The sequence below is a fragment of the Trachemys scripta genome, chromosome 1 (genome assembly GCF_013100865.1).
Source record: "Trachemys scripta elegans isolate TJP31775 chromosome 1, CAS_Tse_1.0, whole genome shotgun sequence".
Taxonomy (NCBI): Eukaryota; Metazoa; Chordata; order Testudines; family Emydidae; genus Trachemys; species Trachemys scripta.
The window spans coordinates 114662673-114682669 of record NC_048298.1 but is presented as its reverse complement, the minus strand read 5'-3'; the positions used below and the strand labels follow the sequence as shown (position 1 = coordinate 114682669).

Here is a 19997-nt window from a genome sequence, read left to right as displayed (position 1 = left end):
GAGCTGCCTGCACCCAGATTGTCCCACACAAAATCCTCTCACCCCCCACCTGACTCCCTCCGCACTGAGCTCCACACTTGGATCCTGCCTGGTTGAGCCTGCCTGACCCACACCTGGAGCAGGGAAGCAGGGCTCCAGGGTGTTTCTGGAGCAGGCCCAGGCCTTGGGCTAGGTCAGGGTCATGTACAGCCTCACCACTGAGTCCATGTCCCGGGGGTGAGGAGGCTGCAGGGTGATCCCCACCTTCATACAGCCAGTGGCCTGTGCTCCCCACTGCCATGCTGGAGCCTCTGCATTTATTTATTGACAAATAAAACTTGCAGAATTTTAAAATATTGTGCCCAGAATTTTATTTTTTTTGGCGCAGAATGCCCTCAGGAGTAAAATCTGACCAGCTAGGGTACCACTCTAATGTAACAGATTCACCCTTGAGACTCAGTTCCCATGTGATTTACAGTCATGTGATGGGATCTTACGTTGCAAATAATATGACCCAGAGGTAAAGAATATCTGTCACTTGGCACTTTAAAGGCATTTATTCCTTTGAAGGATATTGGCTGGAGTGGTATTTTCAGTAAACTCTTCAGTGTACCTTGTTCCATGGTTAACACAGATATTAACATTCATCCAGTTCTCCTTATTCACAAACATAGCAAAGAACAAATATAACCAAAACCAAGAAAAAAAAATCAATCTAGATGCTTTGACACATTTCTGCCCTGATGAATTAAATAAATTAAAACACATAAATAAAAGGAAATAAACAAAGACTGCTGCTCTTAGGATTTATTTTATTATTCCCAAAGGGTCTTGTCATTGTTTTTTAAACAGGTATATGTTATATCATCTTGCTTATTACATTGTATAAAAAAGGTATGGAATTATACAGTCATTGAGTGTTAGCAAACAGTAAGAAACCATTTAAAACATAGAATAGATGTATCTTTAATCCAAATTTCCTTTGGCAGATTAGTGGTTTTACTAGTGACAACTTTTTTGTTATTGATGCCATGATTTAACAGAGGTTGTGTGAGTAAATTTGAGAAGCAATTCCTAACCACAACACTGAACGGTCAAAACATCATAGATGGAATTTACCTCATGTAGAGAGCCTCACAGAAAGCCCAAGATGCCACTTAACTGTTTCAATTGGGTTGGTTGTATGGGGCATTTATGGGCAAGCATCCGTGGAAGGGGGTCTCTATGTCCCTTGTGTACCATGAATGGTATTTCTAGGCCCATTCCTTATAGGTCAATGTGGAAGAGATCACTAAAATTGGGCCATAGGTTCCAGGCCACCCCTTACCCCTCACACTGAAAACTAGAAGAGTTGCTGAGGAGGAACTCTGCGGCAGCCATACTGCCTGCCTTCAGGTTAAGAAGTGAATGGCACCTCCAGAACGCCCACTTAATTCCCTGCAAAGAGTCTGTTACCTGGGTTTTGTGTGTAGAAGAGTGAATTTCACCCCATATTTTTAAGACAAATGTTGAACTGTATTTTCAGACCTATACACATTCTAAGAAGATTTTTGGTATTTACAGTCAAACTTGCATAAAGGGGAACATTTTCAAAATGGATGCTCAAGTACATCCACCCACTAAAACATGTTCACTTATGACGGATTTCTGTATGGAACTCCCCCTGCTGGTCAAAATCCCCCTGAAAAAATCCATTTTCCTAAAGTCGAGTTTCCTTTTCTGGCCAGTAGGTTGTCTGAATTAAATAGTCGCTATTGACAAAATTATCTTTTCTGTTTTGTACCGAGACCATTCCTCTCCCTCCATTGGCTGCGATGTTTTCGTCTTGTGGAACATACCTTTTCTTTAAGACGAAAAGGACTGCAATACTCAAGAAAACGGACATGGTGCCCAAGACCACGGTTAATCCCAAATATATGTATCTATAAAAGAAGAATCTCAATCAGTCTTCCATAAAGGTAATACACAATTAATGCCTCAGTTACATCTGAAAGAACTCTGCAGAAGGAAGTCATTTATAATTCCGATAAAATTGGTAAAACTGAATGAATATGGTGTTAATGCAAGGTGTTTGTTTAACACCCGGAGTTTTAGCCATATATCAGGTACAGCATAGGCAGTGGCAGTATGAGCTTCTCACACACTGAACCTACCAATGTCCTTCAGTGGGAGAGGAATGTTTATATCTCTTCAACAGTCAATTCAAATCTTGGCAGTTTCATCAGAGATACCAACAAGACTGGCATTTCTGTGATGCAGGCATTTATTATTAATAATTATGAACTATTATAATTATTTGTTACTGTGTTACAGAAACACCTGGAGTCCCCAAATGAAAATGGAGTCCTGCCAGGTTCCTAATCTTTCTATTTCTTTCCATAGGACTATTCAAAACAGGACTTACTCCTTACCTAACTTCTTGTCTCCTCAGCGGTGAGATCTACCAGCAGCCCTGCTTCCTCCAAGTCTCTTTTTTACCAGAAAAGAGGAGACTATTATATGCCAACCCCATTTCCCAGCATGTCTTGCTGTTCTAGTCTCTAGATGTTGTTCCATAGAACATCTCTGAGAATGTCTCTGTCCTGGGAAGAAATCAGTAACTATACTGAACCTAGGCTGGTTCTTAAAGAGCTAGCACACCTTGTTACAGGCTTTTGTGGCTCCCTGACCATAATGCCTTGTTGTGATCCAGCTCTGTATTGTCCCAATGTGCAGCAGCAATTAGCTACCACAGTCTGGTCTGCACTAGAGCTAGTAGGGAAAAAAAAACTGGGGGTGGGGGAGAGAGATGTTTCTGCAGAAAATTTAAACTTTCTATAAAAAGGAGGGGGAACTGAATAAATATCAGTCACAAAGTGCCCCAAACTGAAGAGTTTCAGCCCCAGATAGACCCAAACCAAAATATTTTTGGTTTTCCATCATTTCCCCACCCCCCATTTTTCTGGTTTTGGGGTTTTGCTTTCAAGAAAAGCAGATACCTTCCATGATAATTTTTGTTTAATTAAAAACCCAACTGTCCATCCAAAAAAGTTTTGACCGATAATTTTCTACCAGCTCTAGACCTCAATGTGTAAACATAGTTAAAATATGTGAGCTGAAAGAATTAATTCACCAAATTTCTTACCTAAATGCATTAGAATCATATAGTCTACACGCTCCTCTTCCCCCACACCTTTTGCTTCCCCATTTCAAGCATGTGGTGTCTATTGACACTCCAAAATACACAGGGGCTGGGACTCCTGCTGTAAGTATTAAACAAAGAGCATTAATGTGATTTTTACATTTAAGATATTATTAATTTTATATATTTATTAACAATATGATACACAATAATAAGAACATAAGAATGGCCACACTGGGTCATACCAAAGGTCCATCTCACCCAGTATCCTGTCTCCAACAGTGGCCAATGCCAGGAGCTTCAGAGGGAATGAACAGAGCAGATAATCATCAAGAGATCCACGTCATGTCTGTCGCCCATTCCCAGCTTCTGGCAAACACAGGCTAGAAACACCATCCCCGCCCATCCTGGCTAATAGCCATTGATGGACTATCCTCCATGAACTTATCTAATTCTTTTCTGAACCCTGTTATAGTCTTGGCCTTCACAACATCCTCTGGCAAAGAGTTCCGCAGGTTGACTGTGTGTTTTGTGAAGAAATACTTCCTTTTGTTTGTTTTAAACCTGCTGCCTATTAATTTCATTTGGTGACCCCCCAGTTCTTGAGTTATGAGAAGGAATAAACAACACTTTCCATATCCATCATGATTTTATAGACCTCTAGCATATCCCCCCCTTAATCGTCTCTTTTCCAAGCTGAAAAGTTCCAGTCTTATTAATCTCTCCACATATTAACACTTGATTATATATATTAGGCTGATGTGAGCCAGTCATATCAGTTGCTTAAATAAGGAGTCAGATCCTGCATTCCTTGCACACTTAACTCTCCCATTGACGTTAGTGGGTGTTTAATGTGAGCAAAGGATATATGATCAAGCCCTAATGCCCATTGAAGCCAGTAGAAAGACTTTAAATCTGCCCTTGACATCAGTGGCCTGTATTTAGGCAAATTCTCACTGAATTCAATGAAAATATGTCTGAGTAAAGACTGAGCAGAAACAGAGGCCCTATTCTATTCTGTTCTGTTCTAGTCATTATACTATGACAATCGCCATAGTGTCTCTGAATAACTAGGCTAGGGAGAGGAAACTCAAATATGGTTTAATGTTGTATGAAAAACAACAGCTCTAGAAATAATACTGCTGTTTCCTTGTTGTCTTTGCATATTCTTTCAGTACTTGTTAACATTTTGATAATAAATGGAATTTTTTTTACAGGTTTCACAAAACACAAATTCTCTCACAGTTCTCCTATTCCTAATATTTGTCATATTTTTACCATTTGATATGCATATGGAAGCTAAAGTTAATTCTAGACAACATTCTAGGTCACTGCTGCCATAAGCAATTAATAAGAACAGTACTACAATGTATCCAAATAAGATGAAGTGTAGAACCAAACTTACCAAGAACTCTTATTGCCAAGGTATAAATACCAAGCGCAAAAGATTTTAGTTGTGGTTTAATGCACCTAAAAAAAAGAGAAATGATTGTTAAAGTGAAATAAAACATTAATTACAAATGGAGGGCCTTGATTTTCCACTCTATTATGCTAGTTTTACTTTGAGGTAATGCCATTGATTACAGTGGCACTACAACAGGCATGAATTTAATGTGCTGGCGTGAAAATCAGGCCTAGGAATTCATAACATCTAAATTCAATATGAAATTTTAAGATGACAGCAATGCAGCTTCAAACTGGAACAACTTTTAGGAGTTACTCACACAATCTGTGGAAAATTAGTTCTGCAAACACACAGCCAAGCATTTCAAAAGCCTTCTGACTCAATGTAGTGATGGCTAGTAATATGAACATAGCTCTGATGTAAGTAAATGAGTTTTGCAGTCACAAGGACTGCAGGGCCATGCCCTTACATACATAGCAAACAAATAAACATTCTGACCCTGGCCAGCAAAGACCTTAAGCACAGGCTTAACTTTAAGCATATGAATAGTCCTGCTGAAATCTATAGGACTATTGATGTGCTTAAAATTAGACATGTGTCAAAGTGCTTTGCTCTACCTGATACATGCATTTCCTTGTGTTAACGGTACTTAATAATACAATTTATTAATATCTTGGCCATCCTGTTAAGCATATGTAAGTAGCTGAATAAGAAGGCTGAAGTTAAATCTGTACTGTGAATAAATATAATGTTTTGGAGTTTAAGCCTACAAGGTACTGAGTGCCTCCTGAGCTAAGGAGAACACACAAATTTCACTGAAATCAAGGGTTGTGGAATCAAGGGGTTCCCCACACCTATGGGGAAAGTCACCTATGAAGACACATTATTTTCCACATTATATTTCCAGAATATTATCTAAGGATGGCAGCAATGACATACTGCAAGAAACAGTAATTTAGTGTCTTGAAAAGACATTCCAGGAAGTCGTCCCTTCAAAGGGTATTTTAAAAGAATTTTAAAGCCTCTTCAGAAGATTCTCATTTATACTACAGCCCCTCATTGACACGGCTCTGACTGACCACTTTCAGGGCCCCGTACACAGCCACAACAGTGTCAAGAAGCCTTAGTGTCAATGATAATCAGGACCTCCATCTATTTAACTAACACTCAAAAGTACACAAAAGGCCTGCATCAAAAACATAACTAAGTATCCAGAGTCAAAAGAACTTCTTAGCAAGCGCATTTATAGGCCTGATTCTCTAATGCCTTGCCCTTGTGCAGTCATTTATACCAATACAAAAGTAGGTGTAACATGTTAATAGAGCAGAATAACCTCATATTTTTACACTCACTTTGTACTAGTATAAATGATGACACAAAGGTTCAAAGAAATTAGTGAATCAAGCCCCATCTACAAATAAATTTAATACATTCAGATGCTGGAAACCAAGAAAGAGAGAGTTAGTATCTGAAATCTGCTTCTTTAGATTTAAATTTCTCCTTTATTTAAATTATTCCTTATATTAAGGAGTTGCTCCAATTTGACTGAAAATTTCATCAGAACATTTGTTTAACTAGTACAGGGGCAGGCAACCTATGGCACACGTGCCAAAGGCGGCACACAAGCTGATTTTCAGTGGCACTCACACTGCCCGGGTCCTGGCCACCGGTCCGGGGGGGCTCTGCATTTTAATTTAATTTTAAATGAAGCTTCTTAAACATTTTAAAAACCTTATTTACTTTACATACAACAATAGGTTAGTTATATATTATAGACTTATAGAAAGAGTCCTTCTAAAAACGTTAAAATGTATTACTGACATGCAAAACTTTAAATTAGAGTGAATAAATGAAGACTCGGCACATCACTTCTGAAAGGTTGCCGACCCCTGAACTAGTATATCAGCTCCTCAATAGAAGCTATATTTCCCCATACACTGAAAGCCAGTCCATTCAGAGACAACTTAGGTGACCCTTCTTCACTTTATAGCTCTCTATTAATAGCATGCCTTTACTTAAATTACTCCCGTCTGCATTTCATTAATGTCACATAACTTCAATAGTTTCTAAAGTCCTTTGGCAATCCTAATTAGCCTAATACCTTTAAAGGAACACTACAATAAATGAATCAGTCACTGGGCATAAGCACATTTCACTGATTTTAATCCTGTAAACCCTTGAAGCAAATGTCACTAAATCTTAAAGTCTTGTAGAGATTTAGCTTCTGCATTCATATGCCACATTTGGATCTCAGGTTTCATATTTTTGCCAGTTTGCACCAAGTACCAGAACCAACTTTTAATGTTAGAGTTGGCTGAAAATGAGGACATCGTTATATCGGGGTAGAGGTGTATATCTGCGATTATGCTAGACTCACACTTGTAATTATGTTACTTCAGTATCTCATGGTGGCATTTTTGCATAAAGCCCGATATTCAGAGTATTTCCAGCTTTAGCATTGTCTGTCCAGGATGATACTTAAACTCTTGCAGTGAGAAAGGGTATATGTCAAATGAGTTCTTTCAAAAGTTGGGACAATTTGAAATACAATCTCCACACTCTCAGTTACCTAGATGTTATTTTTTTGCATTTTGGAAGCTAGGCAAGGGAAGCTGAAGGGAGTCTGGCCAAAGAAACTGAGGAGGAAAGCTTTTCAAGAGGCAGTGAGGCTGATGCCTAAAACGTAGGTTCTTGGAAGTCAGAGAGCGCAGACTGAAGATGAACAAATCAAGATTATACACAGATCATATTATATCCCCTATATATTTTCTGAAAATTAGCTTGCAAGCCTCTATTCAGTACTGGATAAGTCATGGTGCCACTGGTCCACTATTACATGTGACTGTCTCTGTGAAAGGCAGTTATTGATACAATAGAAAAAAAAATCCCAGATAAATTTTACTTTTGTTATGTTGCATACAAGATTTTTAACTGATAATATGGAATTACTAATTTGTCATGAATCCTAAGGGGAGGATCAGAGTGAATTTTCAGCTTCTGGTTTGGTTTTAGTCTGTCTCTAGGTTCTTTTGTAATTATTTAATATACACACACACACACACACACACACACACACACACTTAAATCAATGGCATTTTTGGGTACTCAATACCTATGAAAATTTGACTGACTATGCGTACACACAAGGCTTGATTCTCTGATACTCTAAGATCATTTGCCACCATTCTTGCAGTTTAAAGGGCATTTAAAGTTATGTAAGTTTCCACTATCAGAGCTATAAGAAGTGGCCTTAATGAGAATGAGAATCAGGTGTAAATGAGAATCAGGCCCAGAGTATTATTTTTTATAACAAAGTGAGCATATGTACGCTGATGATAAACCTAGATATGAAGCTATTTGTATCATCTAATCAGAAGCACAATGTAGCTTATCTGGTAGCATTTATATTGCTATACATAATTTCGTCAGGAAGCTTTTTAATGGTTAAAAAACCTTCTGAAATCCTCTTTCCGCTGCCTTTAAGACTAGTCGAAAAGGACACCCAGTATTATGAATGAAGACAGAAAATGGATTTTAATATCAAATCACCTTGAAAACATTTGCCAATAAAAGGAATTATCTCTATTTACCTCAGAAGTAATATGTATCCAGGTGTACCACCTATTGACAAAGTATATGAAGTGATGACTGATATTACCAGAAAATACAGAAACATTTTTGGACATTCATTTCCTTTTTGACATGCTCCCATCACCGCTGAGGAGCTTCTTGATAGAGACGCTGTAATTCCCACACAGCTGCAATTATAAAACACCTGGAATATAGCAGGTAAAAGTGTATGTTTATTGAGATATGCTATGTATAGCAGAGGAGTAAGGGGAAAATGACCACCTAAAATGTTACAATATTGTTTACTGTATTTTTCCAGACCCTTGGAAAATCTGCGGTTGAAAAGTTATGTTTTTTGTTTTAAAAAAGTAAATTTCCAAACAAACGTCCAATTATTGACAAAATATTTCAGGTTTTTGTTTAAAACCCCCAAACTAATGATGGTTTTGACAACTAAAAAACAATTTTTTCCCAAATACAATTACATTTGCAATGTTCATGTTTTCATTTTATGAAAAGCAGAACATTTTCCATGAAAACAAAAAAGCGCACCCTAGAAAGTTCTTATCTTCTGTAGCACATTGCCGAAAACCAAGGAACTTAAGGAAAGTCATAGATCCCTACTTTAAAAAGAATTGCAATTCATTTGCCATAACAGAGCTAGCTAGGCTAAGACAGACCAAAGCATCATAAATGATGATAGAAAAGTTTCTTACAGAGGTTTTTCCACTTCCATTGGATGTTTTGCAACCAGCAAGACACGCCGACACGTAGGTGATTCCATTTTCCCCACATATAGGATCCCATTCATTTTTTGAACATATGCATCCTGAATTGCACTCAGAAAAGAGGGTTTCTTCATAGCTAGAGACCTGTTTTGTTCTGACAAAAACCAAAACAAACCTCAGAAACAAAATGAAATGCAGTTTCTCAGCAGCTTTAAGTAGAAATGTCTTCAAACCATGGGCCATATTTTCAGCAAGATGCACCTGAGTGTAGCCTTAAATCTTCAGTATACTGAAATATTTTATTTCCACTTCCCTTCCCAAATGTTTCCTCTCTGCAATCAAACAGTATTCTACAATATGACACGCCTATTAAAATACAGCATATGTTTTATTAAAGGGGCATTGTTAACTAGCGTTTTAACAATGTGTATCTACTGATATATTGTTTTTATTTTCTAATATATTCATCTGAAACATCTGGGGCACAATTCAATTAAACAAAATTGGACCCAAATGCTCAGAACATTGGTCACTCTGATGGCAAAGGGGAAAAAATCATCCCTACCGAAAAGCTATTGAAAAAGAGGTGGGAAAGTGATCACAGATGGATTGATCTAAGTTGAGGACCTGACCCTGCAGCCACTCGATCTACAGATCTTCCTTTGACCTCAATGGGAGCATCACTCATGGAGTGGCTGCAGAAGCAAGCACAGAAAGCCCATCCAGAAAGTCCCTGGGGTCACCTCTGCTGCCGCAAGCCTAAGGAAGCTTGTGCCTGCAGATCTCAGCTGCAATAGTGTGAAAAGTGGGAATGCAACCACTTCCACGTACTGTGCTGACCCTTTCCATCTTTGTCCCAGGAGGGGGCTCTCGGAGGTGGGGAATCAATAGAGTTTCATGGGAGTGACAACTAGTCAAGTTCAATTGGATTCATCTATCAACATCTGTTGGGGAAACTGGTATAGATTACTGCAGAGTATGAGATCTTGGCCCCACTGAAGTCAATGGCAAAACTTCCATTGACTTCAGTGGGGTCAGGATTTCACTCAGAGTGTCAAGTAACCTGCACTATTTCACCCTCTGCAGTTTAATTCTCCACCTTGAAGGGTTTTCTACAGTGGTCCTGCTACGGGGAGCCCTACAGCAGGCATGTCCAAGGGCGTTAGAGAGTCCAGGGGTATTCAGCAGCACACAGAGGCAAGGAACACCAATACGGATGCCTCTTGGCTTGTTGAGCTCTTCAGCTCTCCAGGGATCTGTGGATTAAAAGGGCTTTTTGTGAGGAGCAGCACAGCTCCACTTCCCAGTCAGAGAACTCACAGGAAATGCCATGAATTTCGATTCATCTACACAGGAATAACCTGCATAGAGAAGAATAAAGGCTTGGGAGCTAAAAACAATTACAGAGGGATTCTGAGCTTTGCTCCAAATCCCGCTGAAGTCAATGGGAAGACTTTGGATTCTTTGGATTAGATCCCTGTTGAGTATATTCACGGAATATGTGGAATACTTTGAGGAAGCAGGTTGCTTTAAAATGGAACTCTGCACTCAACGTTGCACTTTCCAGCATACCCTTCATAAGACACAGTCAGTCCTGCCACGTCCGAGTTCTCACAGCCCATTGCAAATAATGAAAGTAGCAAGAGGTAACCAAAGAAGGATGATCCCAAGGATAGCTTTGCAGCCCCCAAAACATTAATCTGGAATTTTTTCATGATCAGCCCTCCTGAGAATATCCCAAAGGCCACAGCAGGAATGTTGATAAGACCTACAAACACATGAGAAAAATTAGTTTACACATAAGCTTGAACTAGGAGGACTGCTATGCCCAGCCATATTTGCTAAGGGAGCCCACAAAATGAACATTTGGCAACTGTCTGAATGACAACCTCCCCATCTACATCTGCAACTTTAACATTAAAATTGTACGGCATCAGCTAGTCACTGCTGATCATTTTCTTGCAAAGTGATTCATTTATGGTGCAAAATCATCATGCCAAATGGACTGCAATACAGACTGTTAAATCAGTGTTTCAGTAGGCTTTTACATTCCATTTGATGTAAAGTGCTAGATGGCTACTAGTTATTATTATTATATTTCCGTTTCTGTAATGGGCCTCAGTCCATGCTAAACTTTGTATAATGTAAAACAGGATAAATTGTAAAATTCATAACAGGATGTTATAAGACACTTAACAGATACTCTCACCCGTGAGTAACTAAATATACTATAGAAACATTTCACTGTGATGACCATGCTTATTTTGGACTGCCTAACTTATAAGCAAAATATCCAGTATCTTATTCTGTATGGCAGATCAGAGATTTCTGTAATAGGAACCCAACAGTGTGACAAAAGAAGGTGTGGTTCAATGGATACTCTAGATTCATAGAGTCTAAGGCCAGAAGGGACCATTATGATAATTGGCACTGACCTCTGGTATGACCCAGGCCATAGAACTGCCCCAAAGTAATTCCAATCTTAATTCAAAAATTGTATGTAATGGAGAATCCACCATGAATTTTTCTAAACTGTTCCCATGGTTAATTACTCTCATTGTTAAAAATTATACCTTATTTCCAGTCTGACTTTGTCTAGCTTCAACCTCCAGCCATTGGCTCATGTTATACCTGCCTCTGCTGGATTGAAGAGCTCATCATTAAATATTTGTTCCCCACGTAGGTATTTATAGATTGTAATCAAGGCACTCCTTATACTTCTCTTTGTTAAACTAAATAGATTGAGTCTACCACTATAAGGCGTGTTTTCTAATCCTTAATCAGTCTCCTGTATTTTCTCTGAACCCTCTCCAATTTGTCAACATCCTTCTTGAATTGTGGGCAGAACCAGAACTACTATTCTAGCAGTAGTTGCACCAGTGCCAAATACAGAGGTAAAATAAAATATTCCTACTCAAGAATCCTGTGTTTATGCATCCCAAGATGGCATGAGCTCTTTTGGCCACATTGTTACACTGTTCAGCTCATGTTCAGCTGATTATCCACTACAACCCCCAAATCTCTTCAGAGTCTCTGCTTCCAAGGATAGAGTCTCACATCCTGAAAGTATGGTCTACATTCTTTGTTCCAACATTTACATTTAGCTGTATTAAAACACACACTGTTTGCTTGTACCCGATTTATCAAGCGATCCAGATTGCTCTGTATTAGTGACCTGTCCACTTCATTATTTACCACTTCCCCCCCGCCCCCCGAGTTTTTGTGTCATCTGCAAATTTCATCAGCGATGATTTTATGTTTTCTTCCTGGTCACTGATAAAAATGTTAAATAGCATAGGGCCAAAAAACGATCTCTTCAGGACCCCCACCGGAAACAGCCACACTCAATGATGGTTCCCCGTTTAAAGTTTTATTTTGACCCATCAGTTAACTAGCTTTTAATCCATTTAATGTGTGCCATGTTAATTTTAGTTTTTTAATCAAATTGTTATATGATACCAAGTCAAATGCCTTACAGAAGTCTAAGTATATTACGTTAACACTATTACTTTTATCAATCAAACTTGTAATCTCATCAAAAAAAGTTATCAAGTTAGTGTGCCAGGATCTATTTTCCATAAACACATGTTTATTTGCAGTAATTATATTACCCTCCTTTAGTTCTAGTTAGTAACTGAATCCCATATCAGCTAGCTCATTATCTTGCCCAGGATCAATGTCTGACTGACAGACCCATAATTACCTGGGTCATCCCATTTACCCTTTTTAAAAACTGGCACAACATTAGCTTTCTTCCAATTTTCTGGAACTTCTCCAGTGCTCCAAGACTTAAGCCTGGTCTACACCATGAGTTTAGGTCGAATTTAGCAGCGTTAAATCAAATTAAGCCTGGACATGTCCAAATGACGAAGCCCTTTTTTTCGACTTAAAGGGCCCTTTAAACCGGTTTCTTTACTCCACCTCCGACGAGGGGATTAGCGCTAAAATCGGCCTTTGCAGGTTGGATTTGGGGTAGTGTGGACGGAATTCTACGTTATTGGCCTCCGGGAGCTATCCCACAGTGCTTCATTGTGACCACTCTGGACAGCACTCTCAACTCAGATGCACTGACCAGGTAGACAGGTAAAGGCCCGCGAACTTTTGAATTTCATTTCCTGTTTGCCCAGCGTGGAGGGCACAGGTGACCACACAGAGCTCATCAGCACAGGTAAGCATGATGGAGTCCCAGGATCACAAAAGAGCTCCAGCATGGACAGAACGTGAGGTACGGGATCTGCTCGCCATATGGGGAGATGAATCAGAGCTAGCTGAAATCCGTAGCAGTAAACAAAATGGCAAAATATTAGAAAAAGTCTCAAAGGCCATGAAGGACAGAGGCCATAACAGGGACGCACAGCAGTGCCGCGTGAAAATTAAGGAGCTAAGGCAAGCCTACCACAAAGCCAGAGAGGCAAACGGAAGGTCCGGGGCAGAGCCGCAAACATGCCGCTTTCTACGCGGAGCTGCATGCCATGCTAGGGGGTGCAGCCACCACTACCCCAACCGTGTGCTTTGACTCCATCAATGGAGAATCACGCAACAGGGAAGCGGGTTCGGGGTACAAGGAAGATGATGATGAAGACAATGAAGATAGTTCACAGCAAGGAAGCGGAGAAACCGGTTTTCCCAAAAGCCAGGATATGTTTATCACCCTGGACCTGGAACCAGTAACCCCCGAACTCACCGAAGGCGTGCTCCCAGGCCCTGAGAGCACACAAGGGACCTCTGGTGAGTGTACCTTTGTAAATATTACACATGGTAAAAGCAAGTGTGTTTAATGATTAATGATTAATTTGCCCTGGCAATCGCGGTCAGTACAGCTACTGGAAAAGTCTGTTATGTGTATGGGGATGGAGCGGAAATCCTCCAGGGACATCTCCAGAAAGCTCTCCTTCATGTACTCCCAAAGCCTTTGCAAAAGGTTTCTGGGGAGGGCTGCCTTATCCCGTCCGCCATGGTAGGACACTTTACCACGCCAGGCCAGTAGCACGTAGTCTGGAATCATTGCATAACAAAGCATGGCAGCATATGGTCCCGGTGTTTGCTGGCATGCAGACAACATCCATTCCTTATCTCCCTTTGTTATCCTAAGGAGAGTGATATCATTCACGGTCACCTGGTTGAAATGGGGTGATTTTATTAAGGGGACATTCAGAGGTGCCCGTTCCCGCTCGGCTGAACAGAAATGTTCCCCGCTGTTAGCCACGCGGTGGGGGGAGGGGTGAAGTGATCATCTCAGAGAATTGGGTGTGTGTGGGGGGGTAGTTGGGTTTGTGCTGCATGTTAACCCGGAAACCTGCAGCCCCTCCTTTTACATTGCAAACCCATTTTAAATGGCCAATCCAATGGGTGCTTGGTATGGGAAATGAGGGTGCTACTGTTTGAAACCATTCCCACATGTTAAGAAGGTTAAAAAAGCCAAAAGACTGTGGCTTACCATGGCTGCCTGCAAGCCGAAATCTGTTGCCTGGCACTGCATGAGTGATCTCTCACACCAAACCGGCAGGCCCTCAATATAAGAGGAAAAATGCGACCTTGTAACGAAAGCACATGTGCTGTGTAATGTGAACAGCAAAATTTAACGTGAAAGAGTTTACACATTGTTCTCTAAAATGTGTCTTTTTAAACCACTTCTCTCTTCTCCTCCACCAGCTGCAAATGTTTCTCCTTCACAGAGGCTAGTGAAGATTAGAAGGAGAAAACGGCGGATTCCAGATGATATGCTCTCAGAGCTCCAGATGTCCTCCCACGCTGACAGAGCACAGCAGAATGCATGGAGGCATTCAATGTCAGAGTGCAAAAAAGCACAATATGAACACGAGGAGAGCTGGCGGGCTGAATCACGGGCTGAAGAGAGCAAGTGGCGGACTGAAGAGGATAGGTGGTGTCAGCTTGCTGACAGAAGGCAAGAGTCGATGCTTCAGCTGCTGGAGCATCAAACTGATATGCTCCAGCATATGGTTGAGCTGCAGGAAAGGCAGCAGGAGCAGAGACCACCGCTACAGCCCCTGTGTAACCAACAGCCCTCCTCCCCAAGTTCCATAGCCTCCTCACCCAGACGCCCAAGAACGCGGTGTGGGGGCCTCCGGCCACCCAGTCACTCCACCCTGATGATTGCCCGAGCATCAGAAGGCTGGCCTTCAATAAGTGTTAAAGTTTTAAAGATTTAAACTGTAGTGTGTCCTTTTTCCTTCCCTCCTCCTCCACCCCTCCGGGGCCACCTTGGCAGTTATCCCCCTAGTTGTGTGATGAATTAATAAAGAATGCATTAATGTGAAGTAACAATGACTTTATTGCCTCTGCAAGCGGTGCTCGAAGGGCAGAGGGGAGGGTGGTTAGTTTACAGGGAAGTAGAGTGAATGGGGAGGGAGGGCGGGCGGAGGGTTCATCAAGGAGAAACAAATAGAAGTTTCACACCATAGCCTGGCCAGTCACAAAACTGGTTTTCAAAGCTTCTCTGATGCGCACCGCGCCCTGCTGTACTCTTCTAACCGCCCTGGTGTCTGGCTGCGCGTAATCAGCAGCCAGGCGATTTGCCTCAATCTCCCACCCCGCCATAAATGTCTCCCCCTTACTCTCACAGATATTGTGGAGCGCACAGCAAGCAGCAATAACAATTGGAATATTGGCTTCGCTGAGGTCTATCCGAGTCAGTAAACTGTGCCAGCGCACTTTTAAACGTCCAAAGGCACATTCCACCAGCCTATAGTTGAACAGGTCCTGACTACTGTCCAGGCTGCCTGTGTATGGCTTCATGAGCCATGGCATTAAGGGGTAGGCTGGGTCCCCAAGAATAACGATAGGCATTTCAACATCCCCAACGGTTATTTTCTGGTCCGGGAAGAAAGTCCCTTCCTCCAGCTTTTGAAACAGACCAGAGTTCCTGAAGACACGAGCATCATGTACCTTTCCTGGCCATCCCACGTTGATGTTAGTGAAACGTCCCTTGTGATCCACCAGGGCTTGCAGCAGCATTGAAAAGTACCCCTTGCGGTTTATGTACTCGGAGGCTTGATGCTCCGGTGACAAGATAGGGATATGGGTTCCGTCTATCGCCCCACCACAGTTTGGGAACCCATTGCAGCAAAGCCATCCACTATGACCTGCACATTTCCCAGCGTCACTACCCTTGATATCAGCAGGTCTTTGATTGTGCTGGCTACTTGGATCACAGCAGCCCTCACAGTAGATTTGCCCACTCCAAATTGATTCCCAACTGACTGGTAGCTGTCCGGCGTTGCAAGCTTCCACAGGGCTATCGCCACTCGCTTCTCAACTGTGAGGGCTGCTCTCATCCTGGTATTCTGGCGCTTCAGTGCAGGGGAAAGCAAGTCACAAAGTTCCATGAAAGTGCCCTTACGCATGCGAAAGTTTTGCAGCCACTGGGAATCGTCCCACACCTGCAACACGATGCGGTCCCACCAGTCTGTGCTTGTTTCCTGGGCCCAGAATTGGCATTCCACGGCATGAACCTGCCCCAGTAACACCATGATTTGCACATTGCTGGGGCCTGTACTTTGTGAGAGGTCTATGTCCATGTCAATTTCCTCATCACTCTCGTCGCCACGCTGCAATCACCTCCTCGCCTGGTTTTGCTTTGGCATGTTCTGGCTCTGCATATACTCCAAGACAATGCGCGTGGTGTTCATAATGCTCATAATTACTGCGGTGATCTGAGCAGGCTCCATGATCCCAGTGCTATGGCGTCTGGGCTGAAAAAAGGCGTGAAACTATTGTCTGACGGAGGGAGGGAGGGAGGGGCGAGTGATGACATTGCTTACAGGGAATTAAAATCCACAAAGATGGCTGTGCATCAGGGAGAAACACAAACAACTGTCACACAGAATGGCCCCCCTAAAGATTGAACTCAAAACCCTGGGTTTAGCAGGCCGTTGAGTTCACGGAGGGAGCAGGAAGCAAATGAATACAGAACAAATCTGGTCCATCTATTTTTTACATCTTAAGCTGGCAGCAGACGGTGCAGCATGACTGATAGCCATTGGCATCTTCTGAGTGCTTGGCAGAAAATGCTGTATTACGACTGCTAGCCATCATCGTCAAGACGGTTCAATAGGACTGCTGACAGGACTGAGTCTCCAGGAGACAAAACATGTCTGCCCAGGTACCTCTGATTGAACTCACTGAGGAATATGACGATGACGGATACCAGTCGTAATACACCATCTACTACCAAAAGGCAAGGAGCTGCTGCTGTGTAGCAATGCAGCCCCACGTCTGCCAGCACCCAGATAGCCGATGACGGCTACCAGTCATACTGCACCGTCTACTGCCAAAAGGCAATTAGCTGCTGCTGTGTAGCAATGCAGTACCACGTCTGCCGGCACCCAGATGACATATGGTGATGGTGAGCTGAGCTGAGCTGAGCGGGCTCCATGCTTGCCGTGGTATGTTGTCTGCACAGGTAACCCAGGTAAAAAGGCATGAATCGATTGTCTGCCGTTGCTCTGATGGAGGGGGAGGGGCCTTACAACATGTACCCAGAACCCCCCGTGACACTGTTTTTGCATCATCAGGCATTGGGATCTCAACCCAGAATTCCAATGGGCAGCAGAGACTGCGGGAACTGTGGGATAGCTACCCGCAGTGCAATGCTCCGGAAGTCGACGCTAGCCTCAGTACTGTGGACGCGGTCCACCGACTTAATGCACTTAGAGCATTTTATGTGGGGACACACACAATCAACTGTATAAAACCGATTTCTATAAAACCAGCTTCTATAAATTCGACCTAATTTCGTTGTGTAGACGTACCCTTATTGAAAATCAACATTAATACTCCAGTGAGCTCCTCAGCTAGCTCTTTTAAAACTATGGCAGGTACCAAGTTATTTTATTTGTATCATTTCATTTTCCCATCTTTCTTCTCTATGAAAACATATTATTGTCAGACAAAATAGTTAACACCAACAAAAAATAATTACTTTAAATAAAAAGTCTTTTTCTGGTACAACAGAGATCTTCCTGACACTATAATGCACAGCAGCTAGAGTACAAAATAGCAGCACATTAATTGAGATAGGTTTTTAAGTCCATTAATTTTCTAATTTTTTAAATGAAGAATTATTTAAGTAATTTTTTTAAGTACATGGAGTATCTTCATTTTTTGGAAGTTTCTTTAATCTTCTCCAATTTCTGAACCTATCTCTGACAATGCTGCAACAATATTTAATATTTTGTATTTATTTAAACATTACATGGTACATTTTTGGCAGATTAGCAGTAGCAATATTAAGGACATCTAAGGCTTGGCCTAGGTCAGGGGTTTTCAAACTGGGGGTCGGGAGTCCTCAGGGAGTCGCGAGGTTATTACATGGGCGGGTCGCAAGCTGTCGGCCTCCACCCCAAACCCCCTTTGCCTCCAGCATTTATAATGGTTTTAAATGTATTTAAAAGTGTTTTTAATTTATAAGGGAGGGTCACACTCAGAGACTTGCTATGTGAAAGAGGTCACCAGTAAAAAAGTTTGTGAGCCACTTTCCTAGGTAATGATCTATCAAATTCTTAAGACCTTCATGTTTGCCTCAATGTCAATTTGTTTGTGGTAGATTTATCACAGCATTAACTCAAATTCTAGAAAAAAAAAATTATCCTGTAAAACAGTCCTGCAGGGTGATGACCACTCCTGTGAGACTTAAGTGCCCTCCGCTTGACTGATTTCAATGAGATGAGGGTGACTGGCATCTTGGAGGTTTGCCTCCTCATTGTTTAATTATTAGCATTAATTTCTAAAGCCTAAGATTTCTATTTTAGGTAAAATTATGTCCTGAGGTACTCATTAATAATAGTCCCTTGAAAAAAAATGTGATCACCGGCTTTGAATGAAATATTATCTTGCTATTCAAATATTTTTTAGTTTAAGGTATTAATTATTATTGAGAATTCACCAATCCCCTCTTAGACAATGGCCTACAATCGTCACATGGATATTAATCCTAAGTGGTTTCCCATTCATTGTTCCTGGAATGGAAACATACCATTCAAACCTGTCTGTTCAACTGAACCTAACCAACACAATTCGAATTTCTAATACTCACAATAAACGGATTGCACACAATCAACAGACAAAGGGTCAGATCTTCCCGCTTTTCTGCTATAACTCAACAGTGGATCTGGTTTATTGGGAAATCCCCAGGTGGAATGGGGCCAGCCCTAAGTCATGCTCTCATGGTTCCTAGTATAGATGGTATGTTAGAGCATAGCTGGTGTACCTCTGAACTTGACTACAGTCTCAGCTGCCAGAACAGCCCTTTAGGGGGCTTGTTGCAACAAGGTGAAAGTAAGAAGAGCTCTGAGGTCGCTCTAATTTATATCAGGCGCCAGATAGGCAGCCTCAAGAATAGGGGAATGTAAAGGTGGCACAGGGCCATCTTTGACGCTCCCCTACTTGGGTCCTGCGTCAAGCAGAGCTCAGACAAAATGGAAGATCAAGACCAAAGAGCTATTCAATACTTTCAAAAACATTCAAGAAAACTATAAAGACAACATCATAAGAGATCACTGATAAATAAACAAAGGTGAAATCCACTGGCTAAATTTTCCACTGCAAATTATTTCTCAGTTCTAATCTAAGTTACCATATATCAAGTCTTTTTTCCTTTTAAAGAGTTGTGTATTTTACAGCCATTACATAACACTGACATCTAGTGATACTGACCTGAAACTGTTTTTACAGACAGAAGCAAATTTTTTAAAAAATATTCATACAGTAGTTCAAGTTTGGGATTATTAGGGGTTTTTAAAAAACTATTTCAAATTATTTATTTAATAAAAATGGTTCACAACTTTTAAACCCAATGTATCTGCTTTTACGTACATCAGAATCCTATTTATTTGGTTTCTTTCAGAATCCTATTCTTTCAGTTTGGTTTGATTTGTACAAAATAGGCTTAGTGGCTGAGCTTTGTGACAACCATTTCAGATTTGGGGACAACTTATATCTTCAAGTCAGCGATACTGCTATGGGTACCCACATGGCCCCATAGTATGCCAACATTTTTATGAACAACACTTCCTCAGCTCTCGTCCCCTAGCGCCCCTCCTCTGCTTCTGCTACATTGATGACATCTTCATCATATGGACCCACGGGAAGGAGGCCCTTGAAGAATTCCACCTTGATTTCAACAATTTCCACCCCGCCATCAAACTCAGCCTGGACCAGTCCATGCAAGAGATCC

General features: G+C 41.4%; 1 protein-coding gene across 1 annotated transcript in view; it reads right to left on the bottom strand.

The window, feature by feature from the left end:
• Nucleotides 1-828: 828 nt before the first annotated feature.
• The window catches only part of LOC117883170 (solute carrier organic anion transporter family member 1C1-like), a 40993-nt gene continuing 21824 nt past the window's right edge, over nucleotides 829-19997 (bottom strand). The window contains exons 9-14 of the mRNA XM_034782245.1: nucleotides 10376-10571; nucleotides 8792-8957; nucleotides 8096-8280; nucleotides 4506-4570; nucleotides 3104-3221; nucleotides 829-1901 (exon numbers count right to left, since the gene is read on the bottom strand). Coding sequence (XP_034638136.1) covers nucleotides 1679-1901; nucleotides 3104-3221; nucleotides 4506-4570; nucleotides 8096-8280; nucleotides 8792-8957; nucleotides 10376-10571 — 953 coding nt within the window. The 3' untranslated portion in view covers nucleotides 829-1678. The remainder of the gene's footprint in view (nucleotides 1902-3103; nucleotides 3222-4505; nucleotides 4571-8095; nucleotides 8281-8791; nucleotides 8958-10375; nucleotides 10572-19997) is intronic.